Source organism: Pelophylax lessonae, assembly GCF_965119305.1.
Source record: "Pelophylax lessonae genome assembly, chromosome: 1".
In the NCBI taxonomy this organism is placed as follows: domain Eukaryota; kingdom Metazoa; phylum Chordata; class Amphibia; order Anura; family Ranidae; genus Pelophylax; species Pelophylax lessonae.
This window is the reverse complement of record NC_138768.1, coordinates 191,344,591-191,363,804: the sequence shown is the minus strand read 5'-3', so window position 1 is coordinate 191,363,804 and position 19,214 is coordinate 191,344,591. Positions and strand designations below refer to the sequence as shown.

Below are 19,214 nucleotides of genomic sequence, written 5' to 3'. Positions count from 1 at the left end.
GATGGAAGTCTGGCTACATAGCTGGTCACTGTACTGGGACAAGAATGCAGCTAATTCTACAAATTCTGTACTCCCTTCTGAAATGCTTGTAACGTATAGAGAAATGAAACCAATGAAAAAGGACTGTAGCCGACACCTGTAAAAAACACATCAGTGGTTATATTTCTATCTTCATGGATTCCCTTTAATTACGTATTCAGTATTTATTGGCCATACTGTCTCCATATTCATTACCCGACTTTCTCTTAGTATGGGGAAATAGTGAGCCAATAAATAAACAGCAATATTTTTCATTCCAGAATGTTGATATACTGTATATAAAGCAACTTCCAAACTACATGGGCTTTGTCCTCGAGGTGCTGTTTGCAAGGACTCGGCGGAATTCTGTACATCTAATTAGTCAAAGTACTAAATTATAAATTTCTCATAAGTAGCATGTCAGAGTCACTGACTACACATTTCTTTTGGACATCATTTTATCTATACCAAGTGCCTTGTATTTTACATTTCAGATGCTGAAATTGAAGAACATGTGCATCTGTGATAGTGTGATAAAATTTTTATTCTTTCATGATTATAGTGCAGTTTCTGTTTAATCCATTCATTTTGTTGTTTTTATTACCTCTAGCCGTCCTCAAAAGGTGTGCCTGTGTCCTTTCCTGCCAGCTCAACCCATTAGCGTTTCCACGTGTTTGTACATTGTTCAACATCCAGCCGAGGTGAGTGAGGGTATGGGAACCTGTCACATTGTTAAGTCTGATGTTCTGGGAAAAGACTGACTGCCACCTCCTGCAGCTTCCTGCGCTGGCTAGATCACATAACGGGCTGTATGTTGCCTACTACAGCTTGTGTAATAAAAATATCAAGTTTTTTTAAATTTGATTTTTCTTTCTCACCAATCGTTGTATACATTTATTTGTATAACAGGGTAATCGTAAATAGTAAAAATAAATAAATGAGTAAATAACAAACCAAAAATACTTGCCTATTTTGTTCACTACAGGGAAAGAGGGTGTCTTCTTATTTGCTATGCAGCAGCAGGGAGGGGGGCCACGGGGGAAGGGGGGCTGACCCTAAAAAGGAAAATATCTCTGAATCAGCTGCAGTACTGCGTTTAAACATTTATCTGCATGTTTCCATGGCAATCTGTTCAAATAGATGAAAGAAAATCAAGAAGAATTAAGAAAAAAATATAAATACAAAATTTACCATACACCCATGCATTCAGACTAAACTACCTTTAGAAATACCCCATGGCAGCATACAACAAAGCAGCACATCCATCTACTCACTGAATCTTAGGCAGATCATGTGTTGCAGGAAAGAAAATCGCTCAATTCCCCCATCAACACAGTCATTGTTGATGGGGGAATCTCTCCCACAAAGCTATTGTGTGCCGAGAGAACACAGTGATTACTTCTAGCAGCTATAGCTGCTGGCAATAATTGCATGCTAAAAATCTGACATGCTGGTTGTACGCTAGTGGATTGATGGTACAAACAGCCTGCCCATAGATGATTTGATTCTCGGGCCGGTCCCTGCTGAACCAGCCAAGATTCAAACCATCTGTGGCTGGTATTAGAATACTTAATTTAATGAGGCACTTTATGAATAGAAAATGCCTAATGCATGCATCCATGGGAGCCCTTTCTCTATCTGTGCAAAGTAGAAAAGCCTCTCTCCTCTCCAGCTTTCAGACCATGTTTCTATACTCCTGTCCTTGACCCCCCCCCCCCTTAGCAATGCAACCAAGCTTTCATATTCCTGTTTATTCTGATTTTAGTCCAGGTCAGCTCTCCCCTGGAGAAAAAAACTTCAGTTAGATAGCAAGACCTTTAGAAACGCCTTTAGCATTTAAACTGTAGGTTCACTTTTCAGAACCAGAATTATTAATGACCTTAGCATTTAAAAGTGAGTTAATTTTTTGGAACCAAATTTGACAATAAACATCTTCAAACAGAGTCTGTGCAGTGCCAACAAGGGCATCAGTGCCCACTAAGTGGGCTTACACTTTAAACATAGGGAGTTGGTTAAAGCTAAGAGGACACTTTACTTAAAAAAAAATAAAATAAATAAATATATATATATATATATATATTGATTTTTTATTTTTATTTTGTTAAAATGTGGACACAGCTATACAGTGAGAATTATTTTCTTTGTTCAAATTTTGCAACTTTCTGTGTTACATCCTCGTACTGCTTACATCCTCCCTCTGCTCTCCAGCTACTGCAGCATTTTAGAATTCTGTAGAGACTGCTTGGCTCCGATAGCATAATGTGGTCTGATATCTACTTTTCTGGGAACTGTTTGGGGGACAATAAGAAGATAAATTTGATATAGTTATTCGAGCAGGATTTAAAAATAGATTGTTGTAATTAAGTTTGATTAAGCGACTTATCTGAGATACTTTTTAAACTGATGTATATGAGAATCCGTGGATGTTCTCCAAGCTCAGAACACTTTAGCCTGAGCACTTCGTTTGCGTCTTTCAGGACAGATTTAACAGCTGTCTAAAGGATTTTGCAATTTAATCTTTTTCTGTGATAAGTGCAAGCTCACAGTAAATTGTTTTTATGAAAATGCATAAAGGCTGTTACAAGAAGTTTAATTAGCTACTGGATGCAAGACTGTCATTCCCATCATTGTCATAGTAGATCTGAACCACATGAGTGTCTTGACTTGTCACGCATTTGTTACTGGAAGTCACTGTCCTGATAAAACCTTCCGCTTTTCGCTGTCTGCTGGTTTTCTTCTATCACCTGAATGAAAAAAATGCTGTAGTGATATTATTTTAAGATATGGTTTGATTTGTCTGTAAACATGTTGCACCACATTGCAGAGATAAAGCAACATTGACATGAAAAAAGCATGCCAACTTGCATCTCTGCGTATAAAAACATATTTTCTAAACGCATCAAGGAAACATCAGAGCTCCCAGGAGTTCTCTTTGGTTTAAAGATAATTTTCTAGAAAGAAGCCATCTTGGCTTCTGCTAGATTACCACTCTGAGCCTGTGAGTATGTTGTATCCATGTTGTACACCTGTAAATTTTGGCTTTGATAAGTATGCAGGTGCAGTTCCTACTGGTGACACCCTTGAAATCCTGTGACTCAGTGTCTGCACGCTGAAAAAAAAAGAAAAAAGAATGCAACAAGTTCAATAATTACAAGTGGAATCACAGCGTTGCCATTGGAACATCAGCAAATTTATTATATCAGTTCCCTTTCACCTCAGTAAACTCTAACATTAGCTCCAAACTTGTCCATTGATGAGCTGAGTCTGAATTGGGGGCCTAGACAACTGTGCAGTAACAATTTCAGTTCCAAAGTAACAAAGTGGTTACTACACACTGAAAAGAAATAACAGGTGTGAGTCCCAATGATTCACCTAGAGAGTTTCTTCCCTGGACTGTTTTCTTTTTCAGCAGACGCTATTCTAAAAACAGTTTATCGGTATGTAGCTGACCAGTCTTTCCTTGGCTATGCAATACAGATTATCCCATTGTCTCGTGATGAGATGAACAGGTAGCTGGAGATATAGTCATGTAATTCTAGAAATCAGGAAGAGTCACTGGAGCACAGGGAATTTCTTTGCAGAAACCATGTAGCACTTGAAATATAACCGTTAAAGCAGTAGTAAACCGCAGCCTTTTAAAAAAAAAAAAAAACCTGCAAGACATGAAATTAATTGAAATGCTTACCTTAGAATGAAGCCCTCCAGCAGCGTGTTCTCACCGCTGACAGGGCTTCCATCTTCACCTGGTCTTCCTTCTAGGTTTGCATGCTTCGGCTGTCTGATTGGACAACCTGCGATGATGTTACTCCTGCGCACACGACCGGGGCACAGAGTCTTGAAGGGACCGCACGGGTATGCCGTCCTTTTAGAGCACATGTGCCGGTGACGTCACCACCTGAATGCAGTGTGAATATCTTCTAAACAGTGCAAGTTTAGAAGATATTCACTGTACCTACAGGTAAGCCTTGTAGGCTTACCTGCAGTTACAAGTTTAAAAACAAGGCTTCACTACCACTTTTAACACTCCCTGGTCCTCTTAGGCAGACAAAAGAAACCGAAAGAATCTCTTTTTAAGCCGGCCATAGCTGGTATGATTTTCTTTCCTGCAACCACGGGTGGCTACACACAAGTATGGGTTATATTATCCAGAATGGTTTTGGTATAAGGGTTTTTCCACAAATTGACATGCTGAGCATACAGTGAGGGAAAAAGATATTTGATCCCCTGCTGATTTTGTACGTTTGCCCACTGAAAATAAATGATCAGTCTAGAATTTGAATGGTAGGTTTATTTTAACACTGACAGATAGAATAACAACAAAAATATCCAGAAAAATGCATTTCAAAAAGTTATAAATTGATTTGCATTTTAATGAGTGATATACGGTAAATATTTGATCCCCTATCAATTAGCAAGACTTCTGTCTCCTAGGTGTCTTTTATAGAGGTAACATGCTCTTAACCACTTTACCACCGGAGGATTTTCCTGCTAAAAGACCAGGGGTTTTTTTGTGATTTTTTACTGCGTGACTTTAACGGACAATTGCGCGGTCGTGCGACGCTGTACCTAAACGAATTTCACGTCCTTTTTTTCCCCACAAACAGAGCTTTCTTTTGGTGGTATTTGATCACCTGTGCGATTTTTTGATCACGCGCTATAAACAAAAAAAGAGCGTAATTTTTGCAAAAACAACAATATTTTTCACTTTTTTTTATATGAAATTCCCCACAAAAAAAATGTAAAAATCAAAATTTTTTAACATTTCCGGCCAATTTGTTTTACGCTACCTATGTTTGGTAAAAAAAATCGCAAAAAGCGTATTTTGATTGGTTTGCGCAAAAGTTATCGCGTTTACTAACAAAGGGAAAGATTTTTGTCATTTTTGGTGTTTTTTTTTTTAACGAGTAATGACGGCGATCTGCGTTTTTTTTTGCGGTACTGCGACATTGCGGCGGACAGATCGGACCCTTGACTGACATTTTTGACACTTTTGGGGGTACCAGTGACATTACTGCAGTAATCAGTGCTATATATATGCACTGTTACTGCAAAAATGACACTGGCAGGGAAGGGGTTAACTTTATTGGACAGGGAGGGGTTAAGTGTGTCCTAGGGGCGTGATTCTAACTGTGCAGGGACAGGTCTACTATTGTAAAAACAAAGATCAACAGTTCTACATAGTAGAACTGTCAGATCTTCACTTTTACACAGGGAGAACAGACAGGCGGCTTGTTTACATAAGCCGCTCTGTCTTTCTCCCGCTGTACCGGCGATCGTAGTGTGACTGGCGGACATCGGGTCCGCCAGTCACACTCCCGCACTCCTCCGTGAACGAGCCTCAGCGGGCGCGCGCCCGCCCGCTATTGGCTCTAGAAGGAGTGACAGGCGAGTGACGTAGACCTACGTCACTCTGCCTGGCCGGGGCCGACTGCCGCAGTAAATATACTGTGCGCAGTCGGCAAGTGGTTAATCTCAGCTTGTTACCTGTATAGAAGACACTTGTCCACAGAAGCAATCAATCAGATTCCAATCTCTCCACCATAGTCAAGAGCTGTCCAAGGATGTCAGGGACACGATTGTAGACCTACACAAGGCTGGAATAGGCTACAAGACCATCGCCAAGCAGTTAGTGCGATTATTTGCAAATGGAAGAAACATAAAATAACTGTCAATCTCCCTCAGTCTGGGGCTCCATGCAAGATTTCACATTGTAGAGTTTCTGTTATCATGAGAACGTTGAGGAATCAGTCCAGAACTACATGGGAGAATCTTGTTAATGATCACAAGGCAGCTGTGAGTGACCATAGTCACCAAGAAAAAAATTGATAACGTACTACGCCATGAAGGACTGAAATCCTACAGCGCCTGCAAGGCCTCCCTGCTTAAAAAAGCACATGTACATGCCTGTCTGAAGTTTTCCAATCAACGTCTGAATGATTTAGAAGAGAACTTGGTGAAAGTGTTGTGGTCAGATGAGACCAAAATCCAGCTCTTTGGCATCAACTCAACACGCCGTGTTTGGAGGAGAAGGAATGCTGCCTATGACCCCAAGAACACCATCCCCACCATCAAACATGGAGGTGGAAACATTATGCTTTTGGGGTGTTTTTCTGCTAAGGGGACAGAACAACTTCACCGCATCAAAGAGACATTGGATGGGGCCATGTCAAATCTTGGGTGAAAACCTCCTTCCCTCAGTCAGGGCATTAAAAATGGGTCGTAGGTGGGTATTCCAGCATGACAATGACCCAAAACACAATGCCAAGGCAACAAAGGAGTGCCTTAAGAAGAAGCACATTAAGGTCCTGGAGTTCCCTAACCAGTCTCCAGACTTTAATCCCATACAAAATATGTGAAGGGAGCTGAAGGTTCGAGTTACCAAATGTCAGCCTCGAAATCGCAATAACTTGGAGAGGATCTGCAAAGACGTGTGGGACAAAATCCCTCCTGAGATTTGTGCAAACTTGGTGGCCAACTACAAGAATCATCTGACTTCTGTGATTGTCTACAAGGGTTTTGCCACCAAGTACTAAGTCATGTTTTGCGAAGGGGTCAAATACTTATTTAATTCTTTAAAATGCAAATACATTTATGACTTTTTTTAAATGCATTTTCCTGGATATTTTTATTATTTTGTCTCTCACTGTTACTGTGTGTTTCTAATCAGTTCTTTCATTAATTTCTCAAATGGCTTGCAAGACTGTATGCTGTTTCAGTCATTTTCTTACCCATTTTCATTTTTTTTAACTATTTTTATTGACAAAGAAGCAAAATACAAATTGGTACAGCATTCCACATGCTCAACATGAGCATGAGAAAAAAAAAGGAAAAGGTACAGAGTTTGGTACACATAGATATAATGGATACAGAGTCACATTTGTATGAATTTAAGCTTCCAATTGTAACAAAGATCAGTGACAAATCCCACTTTGATTCAGTACAACCCAACTGAATATATAGCAAAGCTACAACTAGTACATGAATATATTCCTCTATGCAAACAAAAAACAATAACAATTCATACCCATTTTCATTGATGTGAGAGTCTATACTGGGAAAAGAGTATGAATAAAGAAGTCCTATGTGGTATTAACAATAGAGAAACTGATTAAATAACTCTAAGGGGCTGCACCATACACCACATCCCCAAGACCTAGTAGAAAATATTATGACAATACAATGGTATTTTTAAGGTGTAAAACTATTGATTTCAGGAATGGACAGCACACAGAGTTCAAAATGTTCACATTTAATATGTATCAATATTAAAAGAAATAAAGGAAGAAAGTTACCATACACAGCCATAGTTGCCAACATTCTCAAAACATTTTTAGGGACACTTTTTTGTCTGTAGGCGGAGTATTATTTTAATGAGGGGCTGGGCATTCCTTTGTAGGCGTTGTCTAGTAGGAATGAAAAATGGGCGTTTTTTTAAACTATGTTAAATATTGGCTGTGGCTTAAAGGGGGTGTGGTTAGAGTCTGAGATGAAAGAGGGATGGAGGGAGAATGAAGAGAGGGAGAGAGAGAAAAAAGAGAGGAAGAGAAGGAGAGCAAAGGAAAGATGGAGGGAGGAAGGGAGGTAGAGAGAAGGAAAGAAAGAGGGAGGAAGGGAGAAGGAAAGAAAGTTGGATGGAGGGAGAGAGATAAGGAAAGAAAGTGGGATGGAGGGAGGGAGGGAGGGATAAGGAAAGATAGGAGGTAGGGAGAGAGAGAGACGGAAAGAAAGCGGGATAGAAGGAGGGAGGAAGAGGGAAGGAAAGAAAGAGGGATGGAGGGGGGAAGAGAGAAAGAAGGAAAGAAAGGGGGATGGAGGCAGGGAGAGATAAGGAAATAAAGAGGGATGGAAGGAGGGAGAGAGAAGGAAAGAAAGAAAGAGGGAGGAGGGAGAGAGAAGGAAGGTGTGAGAGAGAGCGAGTTGGATTCTCTGCCATAATGCACTTTGTTCTTTGCAGACAAAGTGAGATTCTACTACAGTTCAGCCATATTAACAATGTACTTTGTTTTTGCTCACCTCAATCACTAATGCAGCTGGCTTCTTTCCAAGGCAGCTCCATGCCACAACACCGGCAGTATCAGGGCAGTGAACAGCACACCCAATGGCTGGGAGGCGGTGCAACCCACCCCCTGCTACCTCCTCAGCCAGTAACTGGCTGAAGTTTTCTGTGTCATCCCTCCCTCTCCAGCCATCACCCAGCCACTCAGTTTACTATGTGGGCTGCCCTGGATGACACCATTGCCGCTCCAGGCTCACTCCGCTTCGGGTGAGGGGGGAGCAGTGCAGCTTTATTACGTGGGTTTAGACCCCCCCCCCCCCCGGCCCAGTCCACCCCTGCCTGGGTCAAATAATATTTTCTCGGGTTCTGCTGGGGACACGATCAGACCAGGACATTGTTCTGAATTGGCTTGAATGTCCCGGGCAAATCGGGACTGTTGGCAACTATGCACAGCATATGTGATATCAGACACTATACACATTCGGTTCTCTCTCATAAATCTATAAGTAGGAGAGTTGTGCTACACCAGGTAGCAGTGTGTGTACAGACAGGCTCTAGGAGTGTGTGTGTCTGTGTTCTGGCCAGAAGGACAGGCAACCTGATAAAATTATCTCCTGAGAGTGATGAAAATCTGTGTTGAAACATACTGAGGGACAAACTAGTCCAAATAGCAAAAGACTGAAAGATTACAGTCAGTACAGGGAAAGATGGTGGCTTTGACTGTAATAATGTGGCCAAGAGGCTGTTCTTTCCTTTGTATCCTGTGTGATGTTGAGCCCCAGCATCGGAAGCCTGATGTACTGGACCTACGTGTCAATAAAAGTAGGCTATATTTTCATGGGGGATTTGGCCCAGTGCGAATTACAGTGGCAGAAACATGCTAATCCCTTCAGCTGTTTTTGACCCCTGTGAGTAATGTGCTGTGACCACCAAGCCCGTACACTTTGACAGGGGGCAGCTATTCGTGGCTGCTCGCAAAGCTAGCAATGACCTGTAGCAATCACTGCTTGACAAATTTCTGCCGCTGTCATTTTCCTCAAGCCAAATCGCCCTTTGTAATGTACCATTAAACTGCAAAGGCTAGCCAGTGTACTTAGTCTTTGTAAGCTCTACTCTTGACACTGAACCTTCACTAAATATTCAGCATTCTTAATCAATTTAGAGCGGATTAAACTGATCGTTTGGTTTTCCCTGAGTTTTGGTATTTCCGGATTAGGTTTTGGTGTTTGGAGACTTTGAAGAGTTAGTGTTTAATAACAGGCTTGGGCATAGCTCAGTTCACTCACTACGAGACAGTTGTACTCTCCTCAAGAGACAGTATTCCATGCTGGAGACAGGAGGTTCCTTATCCACAGGGCTGAGAGAGTTGAGATAGCTAAGCGAGTTTGGAGGCCTGAGAGAGCTGAGATCACTAGGCGAGTCCAGAGGACAGAGGGAATCCAGAGGTCTCAGGGAACTAGGAGAGCCAGGAGAGCTAGGTGAGCTGAGAAAGAGCCACATTGTTCAGTGCTGCCCTGTTCCTGGTTCTGCTGGAGCGATATGTTACAGTGAATATAGGGAATCACTTGCTTCTGTACCTCTGCCATTCAGTAAATGTCTTGTAAATTTTGTAACAAATTCAAGATATTCTCTCATTAAATGTAGTGGCGATTGTGACCCTTCCTCTCCATCTGTCCAATCCTAAAGTGCCTTGTATTCATTAAAAAAAATACAAGATGTTTGTAGGCCCATTTCCCGTGGGTGTAATCTGCACCGTTACAAAAAATGGACAACAGAATATGAATAAAAATTGATCAATTCATATCAGATTGCACATCAACCTTCCCTACAGTCAATTGTTTCTGTATACATCCTTTACCATCCATTTTTACCATCCATTTTCTTTACATTTCCATACAGTGTATGTACAGCGCCTTGAAAAGGTATTCATACCCCTTGAAATTTTCCACATTTTGTCATGTTACAACCAAAAATGTAAATGTATTTTTATTGGGATTTTATGTGACAGACAAACAAAAGTGGCATTTAATTGTGAAGTGGAAGGAAAATTATATGTGGTTTAAATATCTGAAAAGTTTGGTGTGCATTTGCATTTAGCCCTCTTTACTCTGATACCCCTAACTAAAATCTAGTGGAACCAATTGCCTTCAGAAATCACCTAATTAGTAAATAGAGTCCACCTGTGTGTATTTTAATCTCAGTATAAATGCAGCTGTTATGTAAAGTTTAAAGCAGGGTTAGGTTATAAAAAATGATCCCAAGCTTTCAACATCTTAAAGCGGAGTTCCGGGCACATTCCACAATGGCTAGCCTCTGATCTGTCCCGGTTCGCACTTACCTTTTAGAAGAAATACTTACTTAGAAAATTTCTTCCACAGCGTTTCCATCTCTGTTGTGGGCAGCTGAAGCCGGCGCGGTCCTCTTCTCTGTCTTCTTCCGCGTCTTCGTGTCCCAGAATGCACTGCACCGGCCCCTCTCGTCACCTCTCGCCGGTGGGGCGCCGCATTCCTAAACAGCTTCTGGGCATGCCCAGAAGCTGTTTAGCAGGGGAATGCGGCGTAGCCCGGAAATGACGAGCGGGGCCGGTGCCGTCGCATTGATTCCTGGGAGCTATGACGTTTAGCTCCCATTAATCATCGCAAGGCAGGAAGTGACGGGGTGAGCCGCGGCTCCGAGGGAGGAAGCAGTCAGAGGTGAGTATTTACGATCTTCAATAAAAAGGTGAGTAAACAAAAAAAATAAAAATAACTATCCAATTCCTTTTCAGGTGAGCTCTACCTAGCGGAGGGGCACAAAAAAAAAAAAATCGTTTTTGTGCCCGGAACTCCGCTTTAAGGAGCGCTGTTCAATTCATATTCCGGAAATGAAAAGAATATGGCACAACTGCAAACCTACCAAGACTTGGCCATCCACCTAAACTGACAGGCCGGGCAAGGAGATCATTAAAGAAACATCCAAGAACCCCGTGGTTGCTCTGGACGAGCTGCAGAGATCCAGAGCTCAGGTGGGAGAATCTGTCCACAGGTGAACTATGTCGCGCACTCCACAAATCTGGTCTTTATGAAAGATCAAAGTCCTGTTTGCTGTTTGTGTGAAGCCATGTGGGGAACGCAGCAAACATGGGGAGGAAGGTGCTCTGTTCAGATGATACCAAAATTGAACTTTTTGGCCTAAAAGCAAAAAGCTTTATTTTGCGGAAAACTAAAACTGCACATCACCCTGAACACGCCATCCCCACCGTGAAACATGCAAAAAACTTGAGACTGGGGTGGAGGTTCACCTTCCAGCAGGACAATGGTCCTAAACATACAACCAGGGCTACAATAAAATTATTTAGATCAAAGCATACTGGTGTGTTAGAATGGCCTAGTCAAAGTCCAGACCTAAATCCAATTGAGAATCTGTGGCAAGACTTGAAAATTGCTGTTCAGAGATGCTCTCCATCCAATCTGACATAGCTGCCAGAAACTGCCCAAAAATAGGTGTGCCAAGCTTGTAGCATCATACTCAAAAAGACTTGAGGCTGTAATTGGTGCCAAAGGTGCTTCAACAAAATATTGAGCAAAGGCTGTGAATACTTATGTACATTGGATTTTTTTTTTGTTTTTTATTTTTAATACATTTGCAAAGATTTCAAACAAGCTTCTTTCATGTTGTCTTTATGGGGTATTGTTTGTAGAATTTTGAGGAAAATAATGAATTTAATCCATTTTGGAATAAGGCTGTAACATAACAAAATGTGGAAAAAGTGAAGCGCTGTGAATACTTTCCGGAAGCACTGTATATTTATTAAAACAATAAAAGTAATTAAAAACAGAGAATATATTTCTGAGCCCCATTTTAATTTTAAATGCTTACTCATATACACAGACTAATTAAAGCAGGGGTCTTCAAACTATGACCCTCCAGTTGTTCAGAAACTACAGTTCCCATCATGCCTAATCATGTCTGTGAATGTCAGAGTTTTACAATGCCTCATGGGATGTGTGGTTCCGCAACAGCTGGAGGGCCATAATTTGAGAATCCCTGATTTAAAGGATAAAACAAGTCAATATATATGAGGCATACATTTATGAAGTTCTGTAGAAGAGGAGTTTCAGGATTCAGTACAGGATTCACTGCTTGTAGGCAGCAGGGTACTATGGAAAATGTAGTTCTTAGAAATCACCCAACAGAGCATTCACCAGCACAAAGGACACTTCACATTAAATGTAAGTACAGTTTCTTGTGCTGATATTATTATTATGTATTTTTATTTTTTTTTAAGTTTAAATTAACCTAAAGTGGTATTAAACCCCAAAACAAGCATTTATTATATTGCAATACTTAGATGTGGTGGCTGCATTCATTTTCCTATTAGGCTTTTTTCCTTTATTTTTCACCTGGTGATCTAGTTAGTATGTCTGTTATTTTTTAGCGTCCTTTAACAGACCAGGCTGTGCAGCAAAAGTGGAAGAAAGAGGGTTGAGACAAAGTGTTTGCTGGAATTCAGCTTTAATTTGTTAGTGAAGACCATCTAAATCTAAGACAGGAAATGTGGTACTGGTCAGATCACTACGTAAAAATGAAGGAAGAAAAAGCCTTAAAAAACTTATGCTGCAATATGTATGTTTCATATTTATATTTAAAGGAGACGTACAGTCAAAGCTTGTTTGTCTGTACTTCTTCTGTGGATCTAAGGAGTGCAGTTCATTTTGCACTCCTGTGACCCGTTTTCAGCAGGGAGCAGGCTGAAGTCCACTCTTTGCTGATGTCAGAGTGGGTGCACTGCAAGTGGACCAACATTAGCAGATGACGTGGCTCCCCAAATTATCACGGACTGTGGAACATTTAGCATTTTTTTTGGAGATCAAGATCCCAGAGTCTGGAGGAAGAGTGGAGAGGCACAGAATACAAGTTGCATGAGGTCCAGTGTGAAGTTTCCAGAGTCAGTGATGATTTGGAGAGCCATGTCATCTGCTGGTGTTGGTCCACTGTGTTTTATCAAGTTCAAAGTCAGCGCAGATCTCTACCAGGAAATTCTAGAGCACTTAATGCTTCCCTCTGCAGGACTTAGCACCTGCCCAAACTGCCAAACATACCAATACCTGGTTTAATGATCGCGGCTTTACTGAGCTTGATTGTCCAGCAAACTCGCCTGATCTAAACCCCATAGAGAAGATGAGAGACACCAGACCCAACAATGCAGAAGAGCTGAAGGCTGCTATCAAAGCAACCTGGGACTCCATAACACCTCAGCAGTGCCACAGGCTGATCACTTCCATGCCATTCCACATTGATGCAGTAATTAATGCAAAAGGAGCCCTGACCAAGTATTGAGTGCATACTATACTGTGCATATTATTACTGAAATAAGTTAACTTTTTTGATGATCGTCTATTTTTAAGAGGCACACGTGTGTGAGTGTATATGTATGTATATATATATATACATATATATATATATATATATATATATACATACATACACACAGTATCTCACAAAAGTGAGTACACCCCTCACATTTTTATATCTTTTCATGTGACAACAAGAAATGAGACTTTGCTACAATGAAAAGTAGTGAGTGTAAAGTAGTGAGTGTACAGCTTGCATAACAGTGTAAATTAGCTGTCTCCTCAAAATATCACAACACACAGCCATTAAGGTCTAAACCGCTGGCAACAAAAGTGAGTACACCTCTAAATGAATATGTCCAAATTGGGCCCAATTAGCCATTTTCCCTCCCCGGTATCATGTGACTCGTTAGTGTTACAAGGTTTCAGGTGTGAATGGGGAGCAGGTGTGTTATATTGAGTGTTATCGCTCTCACTCTCTTACTGGTCACTGGAGATTCAACATGGCACCTCGTGGAAAAGAACTCTCTAAGAATCTGAAAAAAAGAATTGTTGCTTTTCATAATGTTGGCCTAGGCTATATGAAGATTGCCAAGACTGCGAAACTGAGCTGCAGCACGGTGGCCAAGACCATACAGCAGTTTAACAGCACATGTTCCACTCAGAACAAGTCTCACCATGGTTGACCAAAGAAGTTGAGTTCACGTGCTCTGCGTCATATCCAGAGGTTGTCTTTGGGAAATAGACATATCAGTGCTGCCAGCATTGCTGCAGAGGTTGAAGGGGTGGGGGGTTTGCCTGTCAGTGCTCAGACCATACTACGCATACTGCATCAAGTTTGTCTGCATGCCTGTTGTCCCAGAAGAAAGCCTCTTCTAAAGATGATGCACAAGAAAGCCCCCAAACAGTTTGAAGACAGGCAGACTAAGGACATGGATTACTGGAACCATGTCCTGTGCTCTGATGAGACCAAGATGCATTTATTTGATTTAGATGGTTCAAGCGTGTGTGAGAGCAACCAGGTGAGGACCGCAAATGTACACTGTTATACAAGTTGTACACGCACTACTTTACATTGTAGCAAAGTGTGATTTCTTCAGTGTTGTCGCATAAAAAGATATATTAAAATATTTTCAAAAATGTGAGGGGTGTACTCACTTTTGTGAGATACTGTTTTATTTATACAGCTGCAAGAAAAAGTATGTGAACCCTTTGGAATGATATGGATTTCTGCACAAATTGGTCCTAAAATGTGATCTGATCATCATCATGTAAGTCACAACAATAGACAATCACAGTCTGCTTAAACTAATAACACACAAAGAATGAAATGTTGCCATGTTTTTATTGAACACACATGTAAACATTCACAGTGCAAGTGGAAAATGTATGTGAACCCTTGGATTTAATAACTGGTTGAACCTCCTTTGGCAGCAATAACTTCAACCAAACGTTTCCTGTAGGGCCTACATTTTGTGACATATACAGCTAAGAAGCCCCTGGCTACGAACTAATTAGGGAGAGAGGTGAGGAAGGCTAATAGGCTGGGGGTGGGGGGGGGGGGGGGTGGTGGACTATTTTAGGGTAGTATGATCCGGTGTGCCCATTTTTATATCTCTTGTTTCTTGTCATCTCTTTTGTTGTTTTTGTTCTTGCAACTGTTGTAATCTTTTCTATTTTCACAAAAATTAATAGAACTAAATATTCAAAAAAAAAAAAAATCAGCTTCTTTACAAGCTGGTAACGGCTTGTAAACAAACAAACCGAAACCGGAATTGAGAAAATTCTTGTTGCTTCCAGTTTCTGATGTCACAGAGGGGGAGGAACATCAGAAATTCCTTTAATTCTTTACAGTGCATCCGATGAAACAGGTCCCCCCTTCCACCACCTGTAAAAGTGATTTGGCAAAAGTAGAGCATATACCCAAAGGCCCCAGTGAACGGGAGCACGAAAAAATAGGTGAAATCCAGATTCACAACAGGTGGCCGTTGACAGAGCAGTACTGTAAAAAACAGGGTATGGAGAGAACAAGAATCCCTCCAGAGAAAGAGTCAACTAAGGACACCGTTCTGCAAATTAAACAAAAATAAACTTTATTAGGCACATGTGCCAATGCAAGGTAGCAAAATCAGTGTAATAAGGTGTGACATAACATAAGTAAAATCAGATTAAAAACACAATATCATCCAAATAAAAAACATCAACCCGGTTGGATAAATGAGCTTCCAAAGATAATTAGATGGTAATACTGATGATAATAATCATAATGATGATGATGATGAGGGATATCAGGTTACATAAACCAGGAGGGTGAATAAGATCAAGCAATCCCAGGGTCAAAGAATCAATCACATAAGTACTGCCTATACAGTTCAGTACTTATGTGATTGACGGTTTATAGTTGTCTATAATTTTTAGAGGTATGGTTATTTACATGCAAACAATGTTTGCATTATACTGGTGTAAATGCATTCGCTCTGTTGAGATAGTTTTTTTTTTTTTTTCCAGATAACTGCATGCCACGGGATATTAATTAGGAAGAAAGAAGCTGTTACATTATTTCACTTTTGGGAGGAAACTATGTCAAGAAAGTTATTTTGGCTTGACAACCGCCGGAAAATTATAGCTAAAACACAACTATGCCTTGTATTTAAATAAACATTTTAAAACTTTTACAAGCTGCTTTATTGTTTAACTGTCTGCCATTATGTACTCGTTAAGGGTTTGTTTACTTGCATAATAATTAAACATGTACAAGTTTTCACAGATTTTGAAGAGTGATAATGACAAATAAGTTTAAAGCGCAAATATTCTATAAAAGTGAAACTAAACTAAGCCCAACCAAACAATGTGTTAATAAATTTACCCTTTCATGACCAGAACTCATTAAAGTGTAGATGCCAAGACCAGATTTATCAACAACCAATACCTGTTGTGTAGCCCTCTTTTAGGGCCAAGGTTATAGGGGCCCTCCCAAGACAGGATATCGTGCTACACCTGTAGGTAAATTAGAGAACCAGAACCTTCACTAAGTGCCTCCACCCAAGACAAAGGCTCTGTGAACAAAGAGGATTCCCATCCTGATTAATCAATAATCTAAAAAAAAGTAATTGGGAGCAGAGGAACCTACAGCATATAACATTAATCTTAAGTATATAGATGCACACCAGTATGAAAATAATACATGCTTGTAATAAGAAAAGATTAAATAAGCACATTAAGAACAAGCTTTAAATAAGAAAAGATTTATAATAGTACATGCATACTATGTACAAACAGGTATTATCAGTAAAGGGCCCAACAAGAGCCCTGGTGGAATTGTGCACTTTTACCCACATATAATTATTACTAAAGATATCTTCAGCTGCAGCAAAGTTCAGTTGTAGGGGCCTCTAAGGATAATTGCGATGCAGCATCTGACTTTTTGTTGGAGGCCCGAAAACAAGATCAGTGATGATGGGGAGATCCTCCAACCTTTGTCCAACCAGCCCAGAACTCAGATTCTCACCAGACAAAAACTGTGGTGTGACACTGCAACTCAAAGTCAACCTATCTACTCTGCGTCTTATTTCCTAGTAGTTTCTAATCTGTCATGGAACAGGACCTCTACCTGAAGTGACCATTGGATGCCTAACCTGGCTGTAGCCTATGCTGGTTATTGAGCCCTAAGCTAAAACTAGCTATAGAACCCCAGACCAGAAGGGACGGGGTTAACTAAAAAAAAACAAGAGCTGTGTTTAAACTCTTTTTTGCAATATATAGGGGAAATCAACCACTATATACATACAGTAGCACAGACCTAGCTATCTAGCACCATGTATTTTAGATAATAATAGGAAAGAAATGCTTCTGTTACCAGTCTTAAGAAATATGCAGAATATATATATATATATATATATATATATATATACATATACATATACATCAGAAGCAATGGGCAGCAAAAGTAATCTATTAAACATAGGAGCACTTGGCTATTAATCACTCCTGGCCTGAATTAAACAGCACGGACAGGTCGTGGCTGAGACTTTCTCTCTACTTTCTCCTCCTGGGGTTTTAAAGCCATCCTCCCAGAGACAAGAAGTGCTAATACATAATTATACATAACACTGTAATATTAACAGCTGACAGTAAAGGGCAGCAGATCCTTAGTTACCTGAACTAAGTATACGATTTATTTTTCTATCTTTATCAATGTATACAGTGTTTTTAATACATACGGTTTAAGGCTTAATTTGGTGCGTCGTTTTAATATTTTATTATAAGCTTTTTCATGATCTTATTTTATTATAAGCTGTGAAATTTACGAAAAAATTATAAAGTGTTTTTTCTTTTTTAAATTTTTTTATTTAATTCCTTCCTGCCCACAATACGCATCTATGCGGCTTCAGTGGGCTGGGATTTTTTTCCGTGGGGCCGAATGTATGCGTGTCTGTCTTTGTGCTGGGAGCGCACCACACAGCGACCAGGGTCTCAGCGGGGGCCTCGGGATCCGTACCAACGAGCAGGACGAGGAAATCTTGGTTCCGGGTCATCTGATCGATGTGATAGCCTCTGTTTGGCTACCACAGTAATCAGTCACTGTGAAGCCTGCCCCAGCATATCTCTCTATGTGAATGGATTGGAAAGATACATTGTATCAGTGTCAGTGTCTTTTAGGTACAATTAAAAATGCAAAATGTGCACTATTGTTTCTGGGTTGTACTACAGGTACAAACCACAAATAACATACACATACAGCGGGTAAAATAAGTATAGAACATGTCACCATTTTTCTAGGTGAATATATTTCAAAAAGTGCTATTGACATGAAATTTTTACCACATATCGGTGACAACCCATGGAATCCATACATATGGACATCCAAGAACAGTTTGGCGACGAACAATGCCTTTTCCAGCATGATGGAGCACCATGCCATAAGGCAAAATTGATAACTAAGTGGATTGGGGAACAAAACATCGAAATGTTGGGTATATGGCCATAAAACGTCACAGACCTTAATCCCATTGAGAACTTGTGGTCAATCCACAAGAGACGGGTGAACAAAAAACCCTCCAGAAATTCTGACAAACTCCAAGCATTGATTATGCAAGAACGGGCTGCCATCCGTCAGGATGTGGCCCAGAAGGTGATTGACGGCATGCTAGGGTGCATTGCTGAGGTCTTGAAAAAGAAGGGTCAGCATAAACTTAATGTAATTGTTAATAAAAGCCTTTGACACTTATGAAATACTTGTAATTATACTTCAGTATACCATAGTAACATCTGACAAAAAGATCTAAAAAAAACTGAAGTAGCTGAAGTAGTAGACTTTATGAAATTTAATATTTGTGTCATTCATTGGCCATGGCTGTGGGCAGCACTCCTTACCACTCTATACATACACCTCTTTTCATTATTTTATCAATTTGATTCATAATTGGATTCATTTGAAGTTTAAACAACTGTGTTGTGTATATTACATAATTACATAGTTAGTGAGGTTGAAAAAAGACACCAGTCCATTCAGGTCAACCTATGATGAGTGTGTGTATAAGTGTTTATGTCAATAGTACATTGTATACCCCTGTGTGTTGTGGTCGTTAAGGTGCCCATCTAATAGTTTTTTGAAACTCTCTATGCTCCCCGCTGACACCACTGCTTGTGGAAGAGAATTCCACATCCTTACTGCTGTAACGGTATAGAACCCTTTACACAATTTAAGGTTAAACCACTTTTCTTCTAATTTTAGCGAATGGCAGAGAGTCCTTTTATATTCCCTTTCGCTGAATAGTTTGTACCCTATGCTAGAGTCACCAGTATGGTATTTGTACATTGATATCATATCCCTTCTCAAGCGTTTCTTCTCCAGAGAGAATAAGTTC

At 40.3% G+C, this 19,214-nt stretch overlaps 1 protein-coding gene across 1 annotated transcript in view; it reads left to right on the top strand.

The window, feature by feature from the left end:
- The window catches only part of DTWD2 (DTW domain containing 2), a 425,138-nt gene that overhangs the window by 132,338 nt on the left and 273,586 nt on the right, over positions 1 to 19,214 (top strand). The window contains exon 3 of the mRNA XM_082251766.1: positions 629 to 719. Within this exon, the coding sequence (XP_082107892.1) occupies positions 629 to 719 (91 nt within the window). The remainder of the gene's footprint in view (positions 1 to 628; positions 720 to 19,214) is intronic.